At 39.0% G+C, this 25,983-nt stretch overlaps 1 protein-coding gene across 1 annotated transcript; it reads right to left on the minus strand.

The window, feature by feature from the left end:
• Nucleotides 1-888: 888 nt before the first annotated feature.
• pon2.S (paraoxonase 2 S homeolog) lies at nucleotides 889-25,210 on the minus strand. Its single transcript, NM_001091510.1, is given in 9 exon segments — nucleotides 889-2,548; nucleotides 5,451-5,579; nucleotides 6,781-6,862; nucleotides 8,852-9,052; nucleotides 11,856-11,982; nucleotides 15,485-15,653; nucleotides 16,072-16,127; nucleotides 20,098-20,168; nucleotides 25,114-25,210. Coding segments are annotated over 9 exon segments (1,071 nt in total). The 5' UTR covers nucleotides 25,188-25,210; the 3' UTR covers nucleotides 889-2,386.
• Nucleotides 25,211-25,983: the final 773 nt, after the last annotated feature.

Raw genomic sequence — 25,983 nt, forward strand, 5'->3', positions numbered from 1 at the left:
TGCCTTACCAAAAAGCTCTGCTCACATGGACACGGAGAAGTGATGTACGGGTCAACAAGAAGAACCTAACCTGCCTGTTTCTTAAGAGCACCCACCATAACTCGCTGAGCCTCAAATTGCGACTCTATAAATAGCCACATCTGGAGGCAAAATCATTGGTTCATATAAGATGAGTGGATGCTGAGCTAAACCCACCTGACCCACGGGACATGTGAGTTTCGGGCAAGCCTGCATATCACACAAGATTTAGAGGGTGCTTTGTGCATTCATTTTTTAAACTTTCTCTGTTGCCCATTTTTTTGTAAAAGGAGGCCATTGTCTACAATCAGCATCACACCAATATTAAAGGGGGCAGTATACACTTTTTCATGAACAATATAAATTAAAAGAGAAGGAAAGTTACCAAGGCAGTTTATTGCCAATAAATCAGTCAAAATAATGCAAGCTAGAACACCATTTTTATTCTTTAGTGTTTTTCCATACCTGTGTTAACAGCTTAAGACACTGCCTCTGTTTGTTTAGGATAGCAGCTGCCATATTAGCTTGTTGTGACATAACTTTTTGCCTGTGTCTCACTGCTCACTCATAACTCTGAGCTCAAATTACAGCAGGGAGGGGAGGAGGGAGGGGAGATGAGCAAACTGAGCATGCTCAAGCCCAAGCACTAGAGGTTTATGCGGGAAACAGGAAGTCTGATACAGAAGCCCATGTGTATACACAATAGAAGGAAAGAAATGCAGTGTTTCTTTTGACAGAGGACTCAGAGCAGCATTACTTTGAGGGTTTACTGGTGTATTTATATAGACCTTTCTTAGTTTTAACATTTCCTTCTCCTTTAACTTATGCTGAAAATGTATTCTGCCATTTTTAAAAAAAAAAAAAAATCCATATTTTCAGATTTTTTTATTATAAAGAGCAGGACATTTACTATAAAGAGCAGGTCATACTGATAGGCAACAGGTGCACTGTTAATGTGATAAACCGCATTCTCCCACAATTGCTCCAAGAAACAGGAAATTAGAAACTGAAAGAAGTTCCATTTTCAATGTTTAGTTGAAGAAATACCAAAAATCACTTACCTAATAAAAACACTAGGGCTAAAATATAATTCCTATTTGTTGACCACAGGGGTATACATCCTCTGTAAAATGAGAGTGCTGCAGTGTGGGAAGATGATTTGTAAAATGGATGTGAATCATCGAAAATCAATCTGAATTCTGTTGATTAATTTGAAATTTTCATTCCCAGACACTGTGCATTGACTAACGGCGATGTACAGAACACGATAGACTGACTGCATGTTATTAAGGATCAAGTCATAAAAACTGAATTTATTTGCTTTTGCATAAGGATTTGGATGATGTAGAAATTATTAGTTATAATGTCTGTTGTTCTATTTATCACCTTGAAGGGGAACTATTGCAAAAATGTAATGTAAGCATCATCATACTGAAATAAGAAACTTTCAAAATACAATCAATTGAAACCTCTGTACCGTTTCTGAAATAATCAAGCTTATGTTCACCATTCCTCTCTCAGCATCTGTTTCTCCTCATTCTGTCTTCACTCAGGATGAATGATCCAATATATCTTATAGGGGGGCTCCTTTTGCCTAGAAGATGTATTAGAGCTCACTCTATTTAAGTCACCAGAAATCCTGTCTCTCTACATGCAGAATGTGTGTAAAAGGCAGTTATTTTGTTAGATTTTGTTTGTACTGGAATCAGTTATTTGAATGAGCTCCAATACATCTGCTAGGAAAGGACGCTCCCCTATAAGATATATTGGATCTAACTGTCAATGAATATCTGACACCCAACTCCTGAATGAAGACAGAATGAAGAGAAACAGATGCTGAGAGAGGAATAGTGAATATAAACTTGATTATTTCAGAAACAAGTCAGAATTTTTATTGATTGTATTTAGAAAGTTTCTTACTTCAGTATGCACTATAGTTCCCCTTTAACCAGTATTATTTCAATTTTCAAGGTAATCCATCCGATAGGAAGTGTTGCCCAGTGGTTTATTCTGCCTTGTTACAAACTTTACACAATTTGAATAATTAAGTTATTTTCACAGATAGAAATCCATTGGATTGTTTAGTTGCTTGTGCTGCTGCTCCTCCAGTTGGTAAGAACAGGGCTGCTGCTTTCTCAGGCGTCACGGAGCAGCCAGTTACCAGAGGCGGCAAAAAGCCGCCTCTGGTAACTTTTAAGAGCTGAATTTCTGTTTTTAAAAATGGAAATTCGGTTCTGCTAGAGCAACAAGTGCAATAGCGGTCGTTGCACTAACGATGCAGCCCCCGTTCCGACGCTAGAAGTTAGAAGCGCGGAGCGGGAGGGGGTGGCAGGCAGCAGCAGCCCCTGAAATGCCCCTGGGTAAGAAGCTAACTAAGCTTACAGCACAAAGCTTTGTGGAACACTGTGCCGATCAGCAGTTTTCCCTCGTAGACTCCAGCAGAGGATGAGGCCTGGATTACAGAACCATTGTTCACATAGACTTGAGTCACTATAGGATTATCCGAATGAATATTCTGTACACGGATAACCTGCAACAGAGAAGCATTTTGTTATATTGCGCTGAAATTAATCAGAAGGGTATCACATCATAATAGTATCAGATTATCATCTTACTACATGGATAGAGATGGCCGTGGCTGCTTTCTTTTTTAAAGGCTACTGTATCTCTGTTAGAAAATGGCAAATTGAACAAAAAAACAAAACAAGCACCTAATCAATAACTGTAGTTGTCTTTATAAGGTAGTGGGGATCTTATTTCTGGCACTGATCACTGAACAAGAGCTACTGTTCCAGGCTTCCAGTGCCTGTGCCGCTGATGGTGATCAGTCCCAGAGAAGCTAGGAGAGGACACAGCTTAAAGGAGTGGTTCACCACTAAATACATTTTTAAGGGCAGATTTGAAAATTTGAATTCAAATTTTTGAATTTCTTATGGTCAAAACTGTAAAATTCGACTAGGGAGTTATTCAATTTCGTTTTTGAAAAAATTTAAATTCAATTTTCGAGATTTATCATACTCTGGCCCTTTAAGAACTCAAATACGACTATTCGCCACCTTAACCCGGATGAATTTCTGTATCGATGGGAGATGTCCAGGGATCAATTTGGAGTTGTTTGCAGCCTTCCTGTCATTCAAGTTTTTTTCAGAGTTTTTTACATTCAAACCGAATTTGATTTGGGTTTTAGGGTTGATTTAATTCATCCGAGTTTGAAAAATTTGTTTTTTTGTAATGCATTTCGATCGGTCGAATTTATTGGAGTTCGGGGGAGGTTTTAAAAACTCACATGAATTCGAAATTCGACCTTTGATAAATGTACCTCTCAATGTGTTAAAGAATGGCAAATTCTAAGCAACTTTTCAATTTGTTTTCATAATTTATTTTTTTATAATTTGTAAATGATTTGCCTTTGTTCGTCTGACTCTTTCCAGCTTTCACTGACCCCATCTAAAAACAAATGCTACAGACTTATAGCTAGTGCTACTTTTTATTACTCATCTTTCTATTCAGGCCTCTCCTATTCATTTTCCAGTCTCTTATTCAAATTAATGCATGGTTGATAGGGGAATTTGGACCCTAACAAGCAAATTGCTGAATAAAACGCTAAAACCAAGTGCAAATTGTCTCCGAATGTTGCTCACTACATCGTACTAAAAGTTGATTGAAAGGTGAACAACCGCTTTAACATATATAGAATATTGATCGAAGTCCACAAATAAAATCTTGGGGATAATAGGAAGCACTCATTTACTAGTGCATGGGTATTCAGACATGTATCGGTTCTCTTTATATCATGGGAGTCCTTCAGTGAGTCAAGGATATCATCATATGAGAATATATTGATAAATTTAGCCAATCCAACAAAAAAGACCAAGAAGGTACCTACAGTAGTTCTATTAGGCACTGCCTGTTGGTGGATTGTACATACAGACGTGTAGTTCACCAATATATAAAGGCTGTATAAACTGCTGGCGGCAGCAAGTGACACGCCACATTACATAAAACTGTGTATAGGGTAAGGCTTTGTTTCTATAGGGAACACACTGAAATATGTTGACATGTTTTCATCCTCATTCTTTATGGTCATGTTGTCACAGAAATACAGATAAGACACAAAAGAAATGTTTGCGCTATGGAAGTACAGTATATCGACACCACAATAGTCTTGCAGCTCTGTTTTCTGAAGCAAACAAAATTATTACAGCTCAGTATGGATCAGATTTCATGATACCACAAAGTCTTGAGTAGAATGTGAATGTCACCATCCAACTGATCTAGTGTCAATGTGCTCCCAGCACTCACAGTCGGACTAAAGGTGGCCATAGACGCACCGATAATATTGTACAAAACTAATTTTCCTACGATATTCAGTGCAAGTATGGCAGGAGATGAGCTGACCAATATTGGCAGAAAACTTGGATATCGGTCGGCTCGTTGATCGGCCCAGGCAGAAAATTTTGATTGGGTGCATTTGAAGGCACCTGAACATCGGCCATTCTTAGTGCTGAATCGTCAGATATAGGTAGAATTCTATTGTTTCTATCTGTATATCTGATGATTCAACTCTACATGTGTGTATTGAAACTAACAATCTTTCTTGGAAAGATCTTTTCCCAAGAAAGATCGTAATTATAACATCTATGTTTGAGTCCTGCAGTGGGTCTGGTACCTGCGGGTTACCCACAAAAAAAGCAGGTACACTGTGGAATGAAGGTAGGCTTTTCAGGTGCAGGTATATATGCGGGGTCGCGGATCTGCGGGAAGTGGATCGAGTTGCAGGTCTCTTCCTGCTGTAGCTCTCTCCCTGCAGCTTTCCCTCCACTCATCTGACCTTCCCATCTGATTTCTGGCACAGCTCTCTTACATCACACGGCGCGCTTCTGTCCCTCTCCCTCTCGATTACGGGCCATGTTAGATGATGTCACTTCCGGTTTGCAGCAACATCACTTCCTGTTTGACAGTGGTCGTCAGGTTGCGGTTCAAATTGGGTTAATATGCAGGTCGCGGTTCGGGTCTTAGAAATTGGTTCCGCGCAGGACTCTAATCTATGGCCACCTTTACAGACACAGCTGCCATAGACTCGGTGGGTGCAACTGTGACTAGTCAGGCTTAATCTACGTAATGTCCTTGTGATGACCTGACATTGTACCTTTGTAACCTTTGATTAGGGAAAATTTAGAAAAATTCTATAATGTATATACAGTAAGCAACTTTAGCCCTTATGTAGTAAAAGATTTGTTGCTCCAAGTTACTGCTCCTGAACAAACATAGTGCCTTTTATAACATAACTAATTCTAAATATGGGTCCATATACTGACTTCTGGTTTGGTGAAATAATGACAACAACATTAGAATTCTTTTTTTAATTATTCACACATCAGTAATGGCCATTATTAGCATCATTGGCACATTGTTGTTATTTATCTACTAACCTCAGATCCAGGAAGATCATCAGAATTATAAGAAAACAACTTCCAGCCATTTGGGTGGCCTCCGGTCCAAATATCTCCTGTATTTGGGTCTACGAACAGGTTGTCCAAAAGCGTATCTAATTGCAGGACCTAGTGTTATTAAAACCATTTGACGTATATTAGTATGGCACAATATCATAACACAAGTGGACTCTTTTTTTTACTGTACCTATAGGAAGCAGTTCCACAGTCAGAAAACGTATGAACCATTTGTTTGTGATGAAACGATGCAATAGGTCTGGATTGTTTATGGTAAATACATTTCCTACAAATCAAACAATCTAAATTGATGGATATCCAAAAGACACCTAATCAACGATTGTTTCCCTCACTGGAGGTGATTGCTAATAGAGCCTGCACTTTGGTTGGGAGGGAACAATAGTTGTTAAATTTCTTTTAAAATGCTTCAACCCATACAAATGCAAGGCCACCAACATCGGGAGGAAGCTCATTGGGTTCTTGCTTGTTACATGCACCTGTGTGAAGTCACATGCATGTGCATGATCACACTGGGAAAAGCACTCATTATGTGCACCCTTAAAAAATGGCCACCTGCACTGGGAGCTCCCTCTCGGAGTGGGAAACGTAGCGCTCGCAGGGGGCAATTAAAAAGACATACCCAACTGGAGTGCAAGCTCTATTAGCCTGCACCTCCAGTGGGGGGGGGCAATTTTTGGGTGCCCTTTAAAGGGGACTTGTCATCTACACATGAAAATCTGTATAATAGAAGTCCTTTTAAAATTAATCCTGAAACCCAAATTTTTTTTTATTAAAACAACCTTACAGGTTATAAACTGGTTTAAAACTTTCAGCTGTCAATCAAATGTTGCCTCCCCCGTCTCTATGTCTAGGCATAGAGGCAGGGCAGTCAGTTATTTTCACTTTCCATTCTGCAATTCCTAGATGTCACTGCACTCCTTACATTCCACCTTTTGGCATGATTTTATCTTGCCTTAATAACAGTGTCCACAAAATGGCTGCTGCCTGCTTGATGTGATTGTGATTTACAAGACTAAAAGAAAGAAAATTGAAATCATGTGTATAGTGTAAGTGAACTGTATTTTGCTTGACTAACATCATAAAACAGGAATTGGGATTATTTTAAGGGTGACAAGTCCCCTTTAAGATAGCCATAAAGGCCCACATTTGGTATGGTAGTTTGGCTAATTTACAACATAATAATCACCTGGGCATGCCTGACAAGTCGGGGGTCTGTTTCAACAAATCCCAGGTACCTAGTAGCAATGAAATATTTCACCATCACTGCACAGAAGTGTAGAACATCCCTCACCTTTACTGGACTCAATGACCAATCTGCTTGCTTTTCCATCATGGTAATTGTGTGGCCCATTACATCCGCAACATAGATATACCTACAGAAAGTCACAAATATACATGATCACTACATGAGATCAATTGTATTGGTATAATGCAGGTATCTAGTATCCTGAACACTCAGCACCTGACGTTTAAGTCTGATAAAAACATTTCAATATGAAATAAACCCAATAGGATTGTTTTCCCACCAATATGGATGCATGCATATGCTTAGTATTTAGAACGGTTAAAGAGTCGGCCACCCCCCTCCCCGAGCTGCTTTAGAAAGTGAAAAATGAAAGTTTACACGTCAATATTAGAAAAATGGTCACAAATAGAAAATAGAAAGTATTTGGAAAAAGTCTTCATTTCTGGTGAACTGTCTGAAACCAACTGAACTGAAAAAAGGGTTTGAAGGTGAACAACCCCTTCTAAAAAAAGCTTAGGGACCCACTCACAATATACTGTATATACAGAATAGAAATGGCACAATATAATTACGATTATATAATTATGATTATTAATTAATACAGATAAGTACTACATAGCAGCACAGAAACCAGTGCAATTAGCATTAGAATCGAATAAATCAGATTATATTAAAGACCAACCTCATTTTCTGCTTAATAATTAGTGACGACCCCTAAGTTTAGCTTCTCAACAGCTGCTCAGAGCCCACTGAGCATGTGAATGTCGCAGACACTTTCCAAGATAGTGACCCCCTGTGACAAGTTTGAAGTCCTGGATCATTGAGATGCTGAAACTTTAGGCTGGTGCGATAAGTTTCAGTATATAAAATATGGCATTTTTAACCATATTAATTTTTAGGGTTTAGTTCTCCTTTAAAGCGTCACAAGAAGTTGCCATTGAGATCCATACTAGATACCCTAGCCCCACTCCAGGCTATGTAAATAATGGCTAATAGACAACAAGCATTTAATCTCTTTGCCAACACTTCTTTTTAGCAGTAATAAGTGTACAGTCGTACGTATATAGTAGCATATACTATAATACGGTAGTCTGGGATCAGGGACATTTTAAAGGACCAGTACCATAAAAAAAAGTTTAAAAAAAAAATTGTTTTTTACTTAAAGGAAAACTATACCACCAAAAGGAATACTTGAGCAACAGACCTAACAAGTATAGTTTGTTTGGTTTGTTTGTGTGCACAGTGAATCCTACTATCCCAGGGGATGGCCCTTATTATTTAAAATGGCAGTTTTCTATTTATGATTACCCAATGGCACATACTACTAATAAAGTATAATATTATGAAAATGGTTTAGTTACATGAAGCAGGGTTTTACACATGAGCTGTTTTATGTGATATATTTTTATACAGCCCTACATTATTTGTGGGGTATAGTTTTCCTTTAACGAAAAAAAACACCAAGACACTTTTAACTTTAAATTCGTCAAAGTCTTTATTAAGAAATAACTTACCGATTCTCCGCTTACTCTCCTCTTCAGAAACAGCGACAGGGTGACCATCGTGCGGCACTTGATTTCTCCTCCCTGGCTATCTCCTATACAATAATAATATTTAGTTGGGAGTCCACACCTGATTTCTATGTATCCCAAGCCTAAGGGACTTGCCCCAGTTCACAGGCAATCAGCATAAACACAGTTATATCCAAAGATATGTGTCCCCAGGCTTTTTCATTGGTAAAAAAATATAATTTTATTTAAAGTTGCATAAAAAGTTTGGATACATACTGACCCCCAAACTTTAAATAAAATTATATTTTTTTACTAATGAAAAAGCCTGGGGACACATATCTTTGGATATAACTGTGTTTATCTCCTATACAAGGCAGGGAGTACCGTACGATGGATCGTCGCCCTGTCGCCGTTTCTAAAGAGGAGAGCAAGATGAGAATCAGTAAGTTACTTCTTAATAAAGACTTTGCAAATTTAAAGTTAAAAGTGTCTTGGTGCTTTTTTTTTTCCGTTAAGTAGAAACAAATTTTTTTTATGTTAATGGTCCTTTAAGAAAACATTTCATAGACCATTGTAAGAAAAAAAGTGAGGAAGCCATTTAGTACTTATTATCTGTTGACATTGCTATTCCATTGGCGCAGTGATATCCTGATGACACTTGTTTCACTTCACCGGGACTGTAATAGACGACATTTGACCAAGCAATTCCCAGAAACATCTCCAGATGTTTCATGGTGAAGTCTGTGAAGTATAAATCGTTGGTGGCATAAAAGCTTTCGGGTCCAACAGCAACAATATCATTTGCACTGCAAGAAGGTCGGTATGAGTTAGTAGGCACAAGTTATGTACATAAAGTTATGTACAGCAGTATGAGCAACACACATACGTTACTTCATACACTTGAGGGGAAATAAACTATTTTGAAACACCAACTTCTACCATTTTTTAAAATTTGTAAACAGACATACTACTCTATGGTGTTCATAGGGGTAACTCCACACAAGGAGACTGTTTCTTCCAAAAAAAGTCACATCAACAAAACAGGAAAAACAGTTGTAGATCAGGAATCTCTAGTGCATTTGATACATGGGCCCCATTAGCTCCTGTTATCGAGGACGAGATTGCTATAACAGTGCCTATGTTGTGGCATACTTGATGCCCAACTTAAGGCTAAAACTTAAATATTTAAAGATGCATGCGATTTCTGCAACCCCATTGGCAAAAAGTAAAAGAGAATGGCATGATTTGCAAATCCCTATATTCAAGTGCAAATAGTACAAAGACACAATTTTGAACATTATTTTTTTCTGACAGCAACACATTTAAAAAAAAAATAGCACGGCTATATCGGGGGGTAATCTGATTGTTCGGCCGTATGGCCTGAACAATCCTATTACGATGTGCCTTGGGCTCCGGCAAGATCGGTCGGGTCAAAATCAAACCTGAACGATCGACCAAACGACCGATCTCCGCCAGTCGAAAAATGTCGGCACACGCCACACACAATCCGAAAATCATACGAATCCTCGATTCGTACGATAGGATCTGTGTGTCTATGGCCACCTTTAGTCAATGGGCGTTTTTTCTTATGGCGACTCTTTTGTCATATTGCATTAAAGGGGTTGTTCCCCTTTGAGATAACTTTTAGTATGATCTAGAGAGGGATATTCTGAGACAATTTGCAATTGTTTTTTTTATTTTTTATTTGTGGTTTTTGAGTTATTTAGCTTTTTATTCAGCAGCTCTTCAATTTACATCTTAAGAATTTGGTAACTAGGGTCCAAATTACCCAAGCAACCATGAATTGATTTGAATAAGAAGGATCAGTAATAAAAAGTAGGGATGCACTGAATCCAGGATTTGGTTCGGGATTCAGCCAGGACTTTTTCAGCAGGATTCCCCAAATCCTTCTTACCAGCCGAACCAAATCCTAATTTGCAGATGCAAATTAGGGGCAGGGAGTGAAATCGCATGACTTTTTGTCACAAAACAAGGAAGTAAAAAATTATTTCCCCTTCCCACCCCTAATTCACATATGCAAATTAGGATTTGATTCGATATTCGTCTGAATCTTTCACAAAGGATTCCAGGGTTCGGCCGAATCCAAAGTAGTGGATTCAGTGCATCCCTAATAAAAAGTAATAATAACAATACATTTTTAGCCTTACAGAGCATTTGTTTTTTAGAAGGGAGTCAGCGACGCCCATTTGAAAGCTGCAAAGAGTCAGAAGAAAAAGGCAAATAACTATAAAACTATAAAAAAATAAATAATGAAAACCAATTGAAAGGTTGCTTAGAATTGTCCGTTCTATAACATAATAAAAGTTACCTTAAAGGTGAACCACCCCTTTAAAGTCAATGAGCGTTTTTTTCTTATGGCAACTTTTTTTGTCCTAATTCATTAAAGTCAATGAGAGTTTTTTTCTTATGGTGACTTTTTTGTCCTAATGCATTAAAGTCAATAGGCTTTTTTCTTATGGCGACTTCTTGGTCCTAATGCATTAGGGCTTTAGCACACCGATTTAGTCGGCTGGCGACTAATCGCCTCTTCTTCGGGGCGACAATCTCCCTGAACTGCCTTCCGCCTGCTAAAATTAAAAATCCCCTGCGGCAATGCACTCGCGGTGCATCGATTTCCGAAGTCCCCCGAAGTTTCCTTGTGAGGAGACTTCTGCTAAAGCACTTAAAGTCAATGGCGTTTTTTCTTATGGCGACTTTTTTTTGTCCTAATGCATTAAAGTCAATGGTGACTTTACTCCAAATGTATTAAAGTCAATAGCCATTTTTTCGTGCCAAGTTTTTCCGCAGTGAATTTTTGACGCACATGGAGAAATTCGGAATTTCGCCACAAATTCATGGCTGGGCGAATAACTTCCGTGCAATACCATAATGTTTTCGTGAAAATCTATTTTTTTTCCCGCAAAGTAACTTTTCGGGAAAATGTAATAATAAATAAGCGTAAAAAACCAGAGCGGATTTGATTAGTTTGTAGCAGAAAATATTGAGATAAATTCGGACTTTGATAAATAACTCCATTAGCATACCTCCATTTTGGAAATAGAAAGCGGGACAAAAAGTTTTGCTGTGTGTTGCCACACCCATGTTTGTGGCCACACCCCCTAATTACCATGTTCATTCTAGAAAATTTGGCAGGTTATGAAAATTTGAAAACATTTCTGTGGTTTTTATGTGTTATTACAGTTTTGCTAATGAAACTGTGACTTGCCCTTGAAGCTGCAAGTCACAGTTTCCCCAAGAGACCTGCTTTTCTTAAATTGTTACAATTACTTATTTGCTTATATTAAGTTGTTACAAATGTATCAAAGTGCACCTGGGGCTATGCTCTCTACCAAAAGCCAATTAAGTTAGCAACTTTGTATTCTTTTCTGGCTGTTCAGTGCAGGACACCTGTTATATGATTCTGTCCACTTATCTGCAGAGGCAGCTATTTTAACATTTACTCATTTTGATAATAAATATATGTAGTTAAATTCTTCAAGATATAGAACAGCCTTTTTGTACTTTTAGAAGATTACTTGATCTAGTTGCCTTACTGTGGTTTCACAATGAGCATACATTGTTAAAATTTTAACACTGGCTTTTGTTTACCTCCACAGTAAATCATGTTTAATGGTTTTCAAGTGCAAAAGAACATTTTCCTCTTCTTCAAACTTAAACAGCTCAATAGTGGTTTTATAGTGAGGATGATTCACCACAAACAGATAAACAGTATCATCTAAAAAAAAGACAATAAAGACACATTACACAACCATTAATTGTGATCTTGTAATGAAATTAAAGGGCATGCAAAGTCTAAAATAGAATAATGCTAGAAATGCTGTATTTTGTATACTAAATATAAACATGAACTTACTGCACCACAAGCCTAATCAAACACATAATTTATGCTTTCAAAGTTGGCTACCGGGGGTCAACATCTTGTAACTTTGTTAAACATCTTTGCAAGACTAAGACTGTGCACATGCTCAGTGTGGTCTGGGCTGCTTAGGGATCGTCATAAACAAAGCTGCTTGAGTTCTGCATGGCTGGGAAGTAAGGCGGGGGCTCCCCCTGCTGTTCATAAGTATGATTGTTTCCCTGCTCAGCAGTTAGGGACCATCTGACAATTCCTATCCACAGCAGTAAATGAAGGGAAAATGTTACTGCATACAGTCAGGTTTCTCATAAAAACGGTACACATTTTTTAATTAAAGGGATCCTGTCATCGGAAAACATGTTTTTTTCAAAACGCATCAGTTAATAGTGCTACTCCAGCAGAATTCTGCACTGAAATCCATTTCTCAAAAGAGCAAACTGATTTTTTTATATTCAATTTTGAAATCTGACATGGGGCTAGACATTTTGTCAATTTCCCAGCTGCCCCTGGCCATGTGACTTGTGCCTGCACTTTAGGAGAGAAATGCTTTCTGGCAGGCTGCTGTTTTTCCTTCTCAGCTGTTATCTTGTTTTAGGGAGATGATATCTGGTTACCTTCCCATTGTTCTTTTGTTTGGCTGCTGGGGGGAAAAAGGGAGGGGGTGACATCACTCCAACTTGCAGTACAGCAGTAAAGAGTGATTGAAGTTTATCAGAGCACAAGTCACATGACTTGGGGCAGCTGGGAAGTACCTTTATGTGAGAGTATCAATGTCAGGTCTTCAAATTTATTGGCTTAGTCTATGATTCTACTTAGATTGATAGGAACCCATTCATGAGTCCTCTTCCATATTTTTTGGAACTTTTCTGGGCAGTTATATGTTAATTTGAATAGGGGTGATGTTTTCCTCACTAGGTCTAGCCAATATTGGACTGTTGAGCCAGAAGTGTCATTCCATTTGAGAGCTATAGCCTTTTTGTCATACATTAGTAGAATAGATAGAAGAGTACACTCAGCTCTTCTGATGGACACCTCCTCAACACTATTCAGTAAAACTATAACAGGATCCATAGGAATTTTAAAATTCGTTCTCCCTTGGATGGTTTGCATCACCTGTTGCCAGAAAAATTGTGCCACAGGACACTGGTGTCATCTTTACTATGAGGAATTCCATTTCTACAGTTATGAATCTTAAAAATGCCACATTAAAGAACTCGAATTTGAGTATTCGCCACCTAAATTCTGCCAAATTGCTGTTTAAGTCAATGGGAAACATCCAGGGATCAATTTGGTGACGTTTGCAGCCTTCCTTCGAGATTCCCCGAATTGAGTTTGGTCAAATCTGATCAGAGTTTTCGAGTTGGTAAAATTGTCCGAGTTTAAAATATTACATTTTTTTCTTAAATAACCCCCAGTCGAATTTCAAGCATATTCGAATTTAAGGGAGTTTAAAAAAACTCGCATGAATTCGAAATTCGACCCATGACAAATGTGCCTCTATGTGTTATTTGTGATTTGTATTCATTAGAAATATGCATGAATAAAATCCAGCATTAACTCCTAAACATCTGTCAGGGACATACAGGGATAACAGCAACAAGGCTTTGTTCAAACATGTAAGCTACATAAAGATGAGGTGAAGTCAAGCAGAGAAGGAATTTATGAGGAATGCAAAGGTTGGGGAGACTGACTTTTTGAGAAGTCACAAAAATACAGAAGTAGTAGGCGTAGCTTTCAGTATTTTGAAACATTCTAACACTGCATTGTTAAGGGATCACATTCAACATTTTGCCCTGGTGAATGGAATTATGAGCAGTAATCAGCATGGCTTCATAAAGAATAGAAGAATGAGTTATACACCAGCACACATGGCAATTCAAGCAGGGCAAGCCCTTGCAATTTATTTGTGAATGTGCTCAAATAAAGTTCACCAATAAATAGCAAGGGCTTGACTTACTTGAATTGCTGTGTGTGCCGGTGTATCACTCATTCTAGTATTGCCTGTGGGGGTGCCGATCCCCTAACATTGTGTACTAGGCAGAAGTGGTTACCGGAAGGCCAGGGAGTGCGGGAGGTCTTCTATGGCACAGGTAGCATTCATGATTGCTTTTTATGATGAAGTAAGTTAAGATACTGGACAGCGGGGGTGCAGTAGATATGATCTGTTTGGATTTTGCCAAAGAACTTTATACAGTGCCCCACAAACGACTGCTTTCAAAACTAAGGGATGTTGGGCGTCACAAATTCATTTGCACATGGATAAGAAACTGGCTAGGGGATCAGGTAGAGGGAGGTTGTTAATGGTACATTCTCTACTTGGAGTAAGGTTCTTAGTGGGGTCCCCCAGGGCTCAGTGTTGGGTCCACTTTTATTTAACTTGTTCATTATTGACTTAGGGGAGGGTGTTGTAAGTAATGTATCAGTGTTTGCAGATGACACAAAATTATCCAGCCCATTTAATTCCATCCAGGATGTGGCATCCTTGCAACACGATCTTGACAAACTGGCAATCTGGGCAGCTAAGTGGCAAATGAGATTCAATGTTGATAAATGTAAAGTCATGCACCTGGGATGTAAAAATATCCAAGCCACTTATACCCTTAATGGGACTGCACTAGGCAAATTCATTATGGAAAAGAACCTTGGAGTCCTTGTAGATAATAAACCTGGCTGTAAGCAAGCAATGCCAGTCAGTAGCTGCAAGGGAAAACAAGGGGCATGTGGAATTCTCTCCCTGAATCAGACGTGCTGGCAGATACATTAGATAGCTTCAAGAAGGGGTTGGATGGCTTTTTAGCAAGTGAGGGAATACAGGGTTATGGTACAAGTTGATCCAGGGGCTAGTCCGATTTCCATCTTGGAGTCAGGAATAAATGTTTCCCCACCTTAAGGCAAATTGGAGAGTCTTTGCTTGGGTTTGTTGCCTTCCTCTGGATCAACAAGCAGGCAGGTTATAAATAAATAAAAGGTTGAACTTGATGAACATGTGTCTTTTTTCAACCTAACTTACTATGTTACTATATTATCGTTTGTAGAAAGAAATAGTACTTTACAAATGTGGCTCCGAAACAACACAGGAAACCAATTTGGGTTCCTACTTAAAGGAGTGGTTCCCCTTTAAGTAGGAACCTAAATTGGTTTCCTGAAATTGCAAACTGGACAGCTGCTGAATAAAAAGCTAAATAACGCAAAAACCTTAAATAATAAAAAATGAAAAGCAATTGGAAATTGTCTCAGATTATCACTCTCTACATTATAATAAAAGTTATATCAAAGATGAAAACCCCTTTAATAAGGAATGATGTATCTATGCGTGTGTATCACAATTCACAACTAAAGTTATAGAGGAGAGGTGACTAACCTTTTGGATCTATGTAGATGCTCATTCCATGAGGGTTAAACGTGGAATAGTCAAATCCTCTACTGAAACGCAATGAAACCGGCTGTAGCTTTTCATCATTCAGATCCAACAGAAAGATTTCTCCCGGTTTGTCAGGCTGAAAGCTAATGACGCCAGGATATTTCAAACCCTAAAAATATATATAAACAAAGTGAGAACCAAAAAATATGATACAAATAAAGTTGAAATGATTTTGACCTGCATTATAAAATATACAGTGAACACCCTAGGCATTTGCAACAATTCCAGATTACTTACCTGTACTTTCATTTTATTGTATTTACCCCAATTTCAGGAAGCTGAACCTTTTTGGTTAACAAGGCAGTGACGTGAATGTAATTCTGCATCAGTTCAAGGTAAAACTACTCAGTAAACTAGTAACGTACTGTTTACTAGTCAGTAAACACTACATTATTCCATACACATGGATACATGTATGGAATGTTCACTGGATGTTCTTGCAAAAAGCTTTAACAAACCAATGGTTCTTTATTAAATAGAAAAGCAGCATAAAACATATATATTGTTATGTCTCAGCATGCACTTACAGAGCTAATAAATGCCAGCCCATTTGGAAGGATCTCAATATCTTCAGATCCAAATTCTGTAAAAAATAAAAAATGTAAACATTTATGAAATCTTTAATGCAATGGCCTTTAGAATAACATGGTAGTAACTGCTTCTACGATCCTTTGGCTAACAAAAATGTTTTGGTAGAAGAACAAATTGCTTGGTAAGACTGTCTAATCTGGTAGATTTATATAGCTTTTATCAAGGATATCTAGCATGTAGCCCTGCACCTTTTCTTGAACTACCAATGCTGAAAAATCTTTATAGGCGGATTTCACCTGCAGCATAGTGCCCCCCCTTAAATTGTTAGTGCTGTGTCAAGACTTCCATGGTTACATTTTACCATGTCCTTGAGTTCAGAACTACAATGTTACATTCTGGAATCAGTTTTTCCACAAGCTTGTCTTTGTGTGCTATAAACATGTAAAGTCTATAAAAACTCTAGGATTCCTTTGTTTGGGATTCGGAATCTCAGTGAATTCAGAATCTGCAGAGCTTATGGACACTACTATACCCAGCACCCCACCAAATTCATGTCAGGATGCACATATTGCATTAATGACCCTTCTTATAGAAAACATATATTTCTGCTGTCCAAAAAATTGTGCTACACTTGTATATTTGTGCAAGGAGTGCCCATCGGCGCCCCTTCCTTCTTCAGTGCCGCTGGCGAGATGGCGGCGCCCAGGCGACACACATGGCACTCCGGGACATTCTGATGCCAATGTGTCAAAACGTGCACGCCGTCATGATGCCTGCGCGTCAAAACGCACATCAGCGCGTGACGTCCTAATGATTGTTTTGGCGCAAAAAATGCCCTTTAAAAGACACCAGAGCCCTACAGACTTTGCCTGATTATAGGTTCAACTTAGTGTGTTCCTGGGTGCGTTATTACTGATTCTGACCTTGATTCCTGATCTTGACCTCTGCCTGGACTTGACTTTGCTACTTCTTAACCCCTAGGATACCGTGAACTGTGTTTGGTGCCTGCCGCTTCCTCCGAGGTCTGCAAAATCCTAAGCGGAGCCTTCGGGCCCTGACAATTTGTAGAATATTTCATATTTGTGACTGACCGGTGGATCTTTTTTGCTTGCAAAAAACCCTTGTGCTCTAAAGAGAGGCAACTTGCGAGCCTGTAACAGAGAACCTGGTAGTGGAAAAATCATGAAGGCCTTTCTACAACAGAAATTTACAGAAACTTTGCTGCTTTTATAAGGCCTTGCAGGTTTTCACTGGATAATAAATGGGCTGTGGGTTCCTCACAGTGATCCTCACACAGGAAGTGATCTGACTCCATTTCCTGTATTTCGATGAAGTGACACAAGCACCTCAGTCTGTGAGGCACAACAGCAGCTATACTACATTCATGGTTGCCCCTAGCTAAGCCAGCTTGGGAAATCACTAGCGCACACTTAATAAAATGATTTGCCAATAACAAATTGCAACAAGTTACAGAATGATTGCATATCTAATGGGTAAATATTGACGCAATGATATTGAAGGTCAGCTTCTGAATAGAGTAACAAAGCTGCAGTTCACTGTATCATTCGACTGTAGTCATCAGCAATCACATGTCTATTCATGTACAAGATACAGAACTGTGTAATGTTTTGTCTCCATTGTTAGGAAACAGGAGTCTGCAACCTTTCTTTTTGTGCTTTCATTTGAAATGGCTTCTTTGCTTATTTACACTATATATGCAGTGTATGTGGAGGATATGTGATAAATGTTGAAGTATGGCCATACATGGATGGTTAAACTGCACTGTTGCACCCAGATGGCCCATACTTGGTCACTGTGGCCCCATGTAGTATCAGGACATACATGAATGAATGGTCATCATCACCCATGTCTGATTCATCCTTGCATCTAATCAACAGTGATGCAGCAGCAGCACTGAGGCCTCACACAACGGTACTGCTTGAAATTGGCTGAACTAGATGAACAGGTCTTGGGCATGGTATTTTTACACACAGTATGTTTCTCCAAGTTAAGAGGGGTCATTTACTATGGACTGGTTGTGGTCTGCAACTCCCACTAGAAAAATAATCTGGACACAGCACAACACCAGAGAGCACAGGCTTGCCCTGTCTCGTAAATTACCCAAAGAGGACAGGGTTGCACTACCTGCCCTTCTTGAATAGAGTGCTGCTGAACGCAAGCAGTGTTGTAGTCGAGGGGATAGCCATATGACTCTTGAGTCTGTATTTTCTGCACTTTGCACACTGCCTTAAAGGAATTGTTTAGTGTAAAAATAAAAACTGGGTAAATAGTTAGACTGTGCAAAATAAAAAAATGTTTCTAATATAGTTAGTTAGCCAAAAATGTAATGTATAAAAGCTGGAGTTACTGGATGTCTCACATAATAGCCAGAACACTACTTCCTGCTTTTCAGCTCTCTTGGTTTCCACTGATTGGTTACCAGGCAGTAACCAATCAGAGACTTGAGGGGGGGGCACATGGGTCATTTCTGTTGCTTTTGAATCTGAGCTGAATGCTGAGGATCAATTGCAAACTCACTGAACAGATATGTCCCATGTGGCCCCCGTTCAAGTCGCTGACTGACTCAGAGTTAGAGAGCTGAAAAGTAGGAAGTTGTGTTCTGGCTATTTATGTTACACATCCAGTTACTCCAGCCTTTATAAATTAAATTTTTGGCTAACTAACTATATTAGAAATATTCTTTATTTTGCACAGCCTATCTATTTACCCAGTTTGTTTTTTCACACTAAACTGTTCCTTTAAATGGGTGGTTCACCTTTACGGTAACTTTTATTATGTTATAGAATGGAATGGCCAATTCTAAGCAACTTTTCAATTGGTTTTCATTATTTATTTTTTTATAGTTTTATAGTTATTTGCCTTTTTGTTCTGACTCATTGCAGCTTTCAAATGGGTGTTGCTGACTCCATTCTAAAAAACAAATGCTCTGTAAGGCTACAAATGTATTGTTATTGCTACTTTTATTACTGATCCTGCTATTCAGGCCTCTCCTATTCATATTCCAGTCTCTTATTCAAATCAATGCATGGTTGCTAGGGTAATTTGGACCCACTTACAAGATTGGTTACGATGCAAATTGAAGAGCTGCTGATTAAACAGCTAATTAACTCAAAAACCACAAAAAATAAAAAATGAAAACCAATTGCAAATTATCTCAGAATATCACTGTCTATACCATACTAAAAGTTATTTTAAAGGTGAACAACCCCTTTAAATTAATTCTGAGATGTTAAAATCTCTTGGCATTAATATATTGTCTCCTGAAAATCTACCCTTCCACTAGGGCCATAATCTCAAAAAAAAACAAAAAAAAAATTTCTGAAACAAAAATCCACGTGACTTTACTCTTAGGTCACACGTCGACAAGCCATCCTGTGAGCGAAGTGACCTGTCCACGTGAACATGAAGCAATTTTCAGCCAGAAAATGCGAAGACGTGAGGTGGATATAAGGCGCCAAAATATCTGCACACAATAACTATGTTTCATAAATTGTCATATGTGTCCCTTCACAACTTAGGGGCCCATTTACTAAGGGTCGAAGTGAATTTTTGAATTAAAAAACTTTCGAAGTAATTTTTGGGTACTTCGACCATCAAATAGGCCAAATTCAACTTCGACTCAAATTGAAAATACTTCACAAATTCGACCATTCGAAAATCGAAGTACTGTCTCGACTTCGACACTTCGCCACCTTAAACCTGGCGAATTGCTATGTTAGCCTAAGAACGAATTGAAGTACGATCGAAGTATGACAATAGTACGATCGTAAGATCTTAAAAATCCTTCGACTTCGAATGTCGGACTACCCTATTCGATAGTCGGATTTCGAAGTTTTTTTCACTTCGAAATTCGACCCTTGATAAATCTGCCCCTTAAAGTTGATATGTTTGGATAGTTGCCCATTAATTACACACTATTGCATATAATACATTTCTACAATATAGCATTTTTATTACAATTTTTTGTGAGAAATCCCCAAAACATAGTTCCAAATACATACCAATTCCTTTTAAAAGCTGACAATTAGGAAGATCTACTGGATCTACTTTTCTAAAGATGTTTGCTCGATGGCTAAAAAACAAAATACATAATCAAGATAGCAGCAATGTATTAATACCACAGACCCTACATCATGTCACTGAAGTACTTTCTCCTCTTCACTGGGTTATGCTAAGCAGGCAGGGAGTTGTATTGTGTATTACTAATGAAGAATGTTAAAGGACAAGGAAAGTCTAAAATAGAATAAGGCTAGAAATGCTGTATTTTGTATACTAAACATAACCATGAACTTACTGCACCACAAAGCCTAATCAAACAAATGATTTATGATTTCACAGTTGGCCACAGGGGGCTGTCATCTTGTAACTTTGATAAACATTTTTGCAAGACTAAGACTAACTGCACATGCTCAGTGTGGTCTGGGCTGCTTAGGGATCGTCATAAACAAAGCTGCTTGAATTCTGCATGGCTGGGAAGTAAGGCGGGGGCTCCCCCTGCTGTTCATAAGTATGCTTGTTTCCCTGCTCAGCAGTTAGGGACCGTCTGACAATTCCTATCCACAGCAGTAAATGAAGGGAGAATTTCACTGCATACAGTCAGGTTTCTTATAAAAACGGTACATATTTTTTAATTAAAGTATATTGGAGATAGGTTTCTTTTTCATTAAAGAAAGTAAAAATGGGATTGTATTTTTTTACCTTTCCTTGTCCTTTAAGTCAGACACGCTGGAGAAAAGAGAATTGCATCCTAATTCAACCACAGAGCACTAACTAAGAGAAAGCCCATGTTAAAGGGTACAATGAGGGACTTGCTCATTTAAAGTGGAGTTAAAATTATTTCTTAATGTAATTGCTATTGAAAGAAGCATATCTCTGGCTGTTTATGCACTGCTGATTGTGACAACTGAAGCCAGCAGAAGCTAGTTGATCAACAGGCCTGGAGAACTGACATCTGCTAGACTGCTTCAAAAAGACAAACCAGAAAATCAGAGAAAGGATATACAAATACTGCTTTCAACTGCAAATTACATTTTCAAATAATGTTAAATAAGTTGAAAATATTCAGTGAATGTATATTAAGGCTAGGCGCTTTACAAATGAATCATAATAACTACATATCAATCACATCTATCAATTCAGATTATCTCGTCTACATTTGGAACAACTGGTTAACCCCAAAGTTACAGGGCCACAGGTTTAAACCAAACACTTCTTATACTTACCAATTCCGTATTGGCTTTGATGATGCCATTTTCTTCTTGTTTACCAAGTAAATAAAACTCAGAGAAAAAGGCGACACCTGCAAGCTAATCTGCCCCGGAACAGGAGAATAGTGCTGGGTGCTATGAATATTTATGCTAATGAAGAAACTACTTTAATAGATATTGTATAATATCAAATGAACAAGATTAACCTGTACATCCATGAGCAAAGTGCACTGCAGGATCATCAGGCCGTATATTAGCATAATAACAAACAAATAGACATCTGCTATGTTGTTCTCTCCGAAAATCTGTTGCCCTTCAATCATTACATAAACTTTTATGTATTTTTACCAGCTACGCCAGGTTGCAACATTAGTGAGATTTGAACTCCTCACTCAATTCCTGTAATATTAAAAACCATTCCTCCTGACACTTTGGAGAACAGAGTGAGTTTCTAAACTGCAACTGAACTGGATGTCTAAGTACTCACTGTGAAACAAATGTATTATGCATTAAAAGCTGGAAAACGTATTTAGCCAGGTAACCTAGATGCATCCGGGATGCCCATGCAAGTGAAGGAGGAACACTGGGAAAGTGGTCAATACCACAGTTTTAAGCAAGCAATGTCTCTTGATTAGTGTCAAGTGTAATGTTCTAGGAGCAAGCCCCTTTGTTCCCAAAACACTGCACTAGGAAAGGTTTTACCTCCTTGCACTTGTCCTTTGTGCTGGTGATTTTTTTTAGTACTTTTGGCAGTTAGGGCTGCCTATCGCTCCTTATTTGAGAACACTGGTTTGGAAAGGAAAAGGTGTGCTGGTGTTTTTCATTAATAAATTCAAGCAAGGGTGGGAAGCTTATTGTGCCATGCTGGCTTTACTTTAAAGGAACAGTAACACCAAAAATGAAAGCGTTTTAAAGTAATGAAAATATCATGTCCTGTTGCCCTGCACTGGTAAAATTGATGCTATTTGCTTCAGAAACACTACTATAGTTCATATAAACAAGGTGCTGTGTAGCAAATGGTGGATATTGAGAAAAGCTATATGGCACAGGTTAAATAGTGGATAACAGATAACACCACTATGTTCTACAGAGCTTATTTGCTGTCTGCTGTGTAACCTAAGCTTATACCTCTTTTGAATGTCTACCCCATTGCTACACAGCAGCTTATTTATATAAACAGTAGTAATGTTTCTAAAGCAAACACAGCAGTTTTACCAGTGCAGGGCAACAGTACATTATATTTGTATTACTATAAAACAATTTGATTTTTTGACGTTACTGTCCCTTTAACACATGCTCACAGCAGTGGGTGTCTTTTATTTTTAGCGTGTATAATGTAGGTGTGAGCCTTGGCCACACTGGGAAGGATGAATTTTCATGTAACATTTATATTGCAGAGAAGATTCATCCAAAGGGATTCAGGGACAGCTGCAATTTCACTTACAATTTTGTACCTTTATTAACTTCAAAATTAACTTCAAAATTGTGAAAACTGTGATGTGACTATCCTGGCATTAGATTTTGGCAAGTTCCACTGGAGTGAACAACATTCATTCCACTACAACAGAACAAAGGAACAGGGCACAGGAGTGAATAACTGAACATTAAAATATTGACTATAGGTGAGGGCATGCGTAATATACCTGTGTATAATACACAAAAGCCATGAATATCTTGTAAATGATATCCTTATAAACGGTGAGTAGTGATGTCATCAGTTATAAACGTGAGTAGTGATGTCACATAAAACTTGTGTATCATAATAAATAAAGTACCCTTTGTTGGAAAATATTAGAAGTAACATCAGTTACATGACCTGTATAAAAGAACTCATCCTTCGGCCTGGAAATCCTCGTTGACTTATAATATTCTTATATTTTACAATAGGGGGTACTTTATTCACTATGTAAAAAAGTTCATACATTTCACCTTTGTCAGGAATGCTTTACCTACAGAAATAACCCTTCCACTTACAGAAATATTTGCAGTTATTGCTGTATATCCTCCTTCCATTTCCTTTTCTCTTATATGTACACTGTGGTTTGCAAATCTACAGCAGTTTTTTTTTTTTTTGCAGAAGCAGTTCTGCTTTATGCCCCAGCATATGTTTTATGTGACATCACTACTCACGTTTATAACTGATGATCTACACTGAAAAGTGTATCTTCAGCCCGAAAATGAATCCGCAGGCTGAGAGCAGTGAATCCAACTATACTTAACTATATAAGTAATGCACTTATTTACTGAGATTACCAGCTCTGTATATATGGGACAGCACCCTTGGCAAAGAAATACCTTTTTAACGGGCACTTTTGCAAATGTATATAGAGATTTTAAATTATAATCCTTCATTACAGCAACAGTAATTACTTAATTTATTATGCTAAATATATAAAAGCTCTCTATGTGAACATCGTAAAAGTTGACAACAAAGAAAATATAAGTTGAAGGATATCTTTCTACTGGCCACATTTGCAGAGTTCTATTTAAAGGGTCTTTTTTTGCCATGGTTGTCCCATAGGTTATTAGTGCCACTCCTTAGGAAGTTTGAGTGTAATAATAGAAACAAGTTCTCTCAACCTTATTTATATATCTATGTATAACATATTGATGCTCCATCCCTGTTACTTATGTTATGGATAGCAGTTGACCCATTACCATGCCCTAGATAACACACCCACATGCCTGGAGCAGCAGACTTGCTCCAACCATTAGCTGCCAATGGCGATGCCCTGCTCTTGGCTCTGCCCCGGGCATACAGGATGACCACTTCCCAGAAGGGAATTCGGGGAAGTTCAGAATTCAGAAAGGCACAACGAGAACTGAAAAATACACCCATCCTTGTTCAGCTATGATTTATCAGACAACAAGCAACAAGTTAATGTGACTTGCACACAGAGTAAATACCAAGAAAATGACATAATCTGATTTTCCACTGATGTAAAATAACCTGTGTATGATAAAACGGAGCTATACATTTAAATGGTAATACATTGCTTTGTTACCAGGGCCCAGTTCTCTGAACTGTAATTCCCAAGAGCTCTATGTTCCACTGGAACTCTGTAAAGTGGAGGGGCAAAATGCCAGGGGACAGGAAAATCCTGTTCCTTGGTATAACTGCTCCCCGTGCCTCTATTCCATTCTTTGACCCAGTGCCGACTGCCAAGCCACAATATGAATGTTGCCCACATATTGCCTTATTGTCTCAATCATGTGTATGGGGCGGATTTTCCACCAATAAATTTACACAATGACTACAAATAACAGTGCCAGCTCTCAGCCCTTAGTAGCCATTGCTATACTCCCCATTCTCAGCTACTCCTTGTTACTACACACATCCTAATCCCACTGATGTAAGTGGATCCCTGCCTGAGGCAACCCTTGGCACTGCTTTATTTGCCCATTTATTTATACTGGATCTTTCTTCCTGTATAAGAGTATTAACTCTCTATACAGGAAGAAAGATCCAGTATAAATAAATGGGCAAATAAAGCAGTGCCAAGGGCTGCCCCAGGCAGGGATCCACTTACATCAGTATAGAAAGATCCAGTATAAATAAATGCTCTGTAATGCTGAACTACAACATGCCCAATTTCCAACAGCTGCTCTGACTGTGAGTGAGTTGCAGTTCATAAGAAGCAGTTGCAGGGGACAGCTCCTGCCTGACCCTTTACAAAGCAACGCAGCGCTATTGCTGTTCCCAATTCCAAAGGTCGGCGAAGATAGGGGCGCAGTTATCAGCATCACACGAGTCAATAACCTGCAGCCATACACTATAATTCTCTGAAAAGTGCCAAATAGAAAACGTACCAAAACTGCACGATCCTCTCCCCTACAAAGGCCAGCAGGATGCCAACGAGCGTCACTTTCAGCAGTTTCCCCATTGCTGCACCGTCGCGCAATCAGCACTTCACTTAGTAAAAGTAAAACAAGGGCAGGGAATGGGGGCGGAGCTGTTCAGACAGAGGGCGGGGCTGTTGTGACAAAGGCAGAGGCACTTCGCTCAGTCCCAGTGGAACTTGGGCACTGGGCAGGGAATGGGGGCGGGGCTGTTCAGACAGAGGGCGGGGCTGTTCTGACAAAGGCAGAGGCACTTCGCTCAGTCCGAGTGGAACTAGAGGGCAGGGAATAGGGGCGGGGCTGTTGTGACAGAGACAGCGGCACTTCGCTCAGTCCCAGTGGAACTTGGGCACTGGGCAGGGAATGGGGGCGGGGCTGTTCAGACAGAGGGCGGGGCTGTTCTGACAAAGGCAGAGGGACCTCGCTCACTGGGGCAAATTCAGTGTCGGACTGGGACGCCAGGGGCCCACCCAAAAACCTTAGACCAGGGGCCGACTCTTAGTACTAATATTCTTCATCTCCACAATCAACCTCTATTCTCCTAGTCTCTTTTCTTTACATACTTTAATCTATTATTCCATCTATTTAGCCTCTTTGTTCTCATATAATAGGGAATGGTCATAAAATAGGCCAAAAGTTTAGCAGCATGAGGGCCCACTGATACTTTGGCCCACCGGGAGTTTTCCTGGTATCCCTGTGGGCCAGTCCGACACTGGGCAAATTTACTAAAGGGCAAAGTGGCTAACGCTAGCGTCAGGGGAGATCCTGGCCCCTCCGCCGCCTGCCCTCCCTCCCCCGGAAATTCGCTCTTAAAGTACCAGGAGCAGCATTTTTGCTGCC

Source organism: Xenopus laevis, chromosome 6S (genome assembly GCF_017654675.1).
Source record: "Xenopus laevis strain J_2021 chromosome 6S, Xenopus_laevis_v10.1, whole genome shotgun sequence".
NCBI classification, from domain to species: Eukaryota; Metazoa; Chordata; class Amphibia; order Anura; family Pipidae; genus Xenopus; species Xenopus laevis.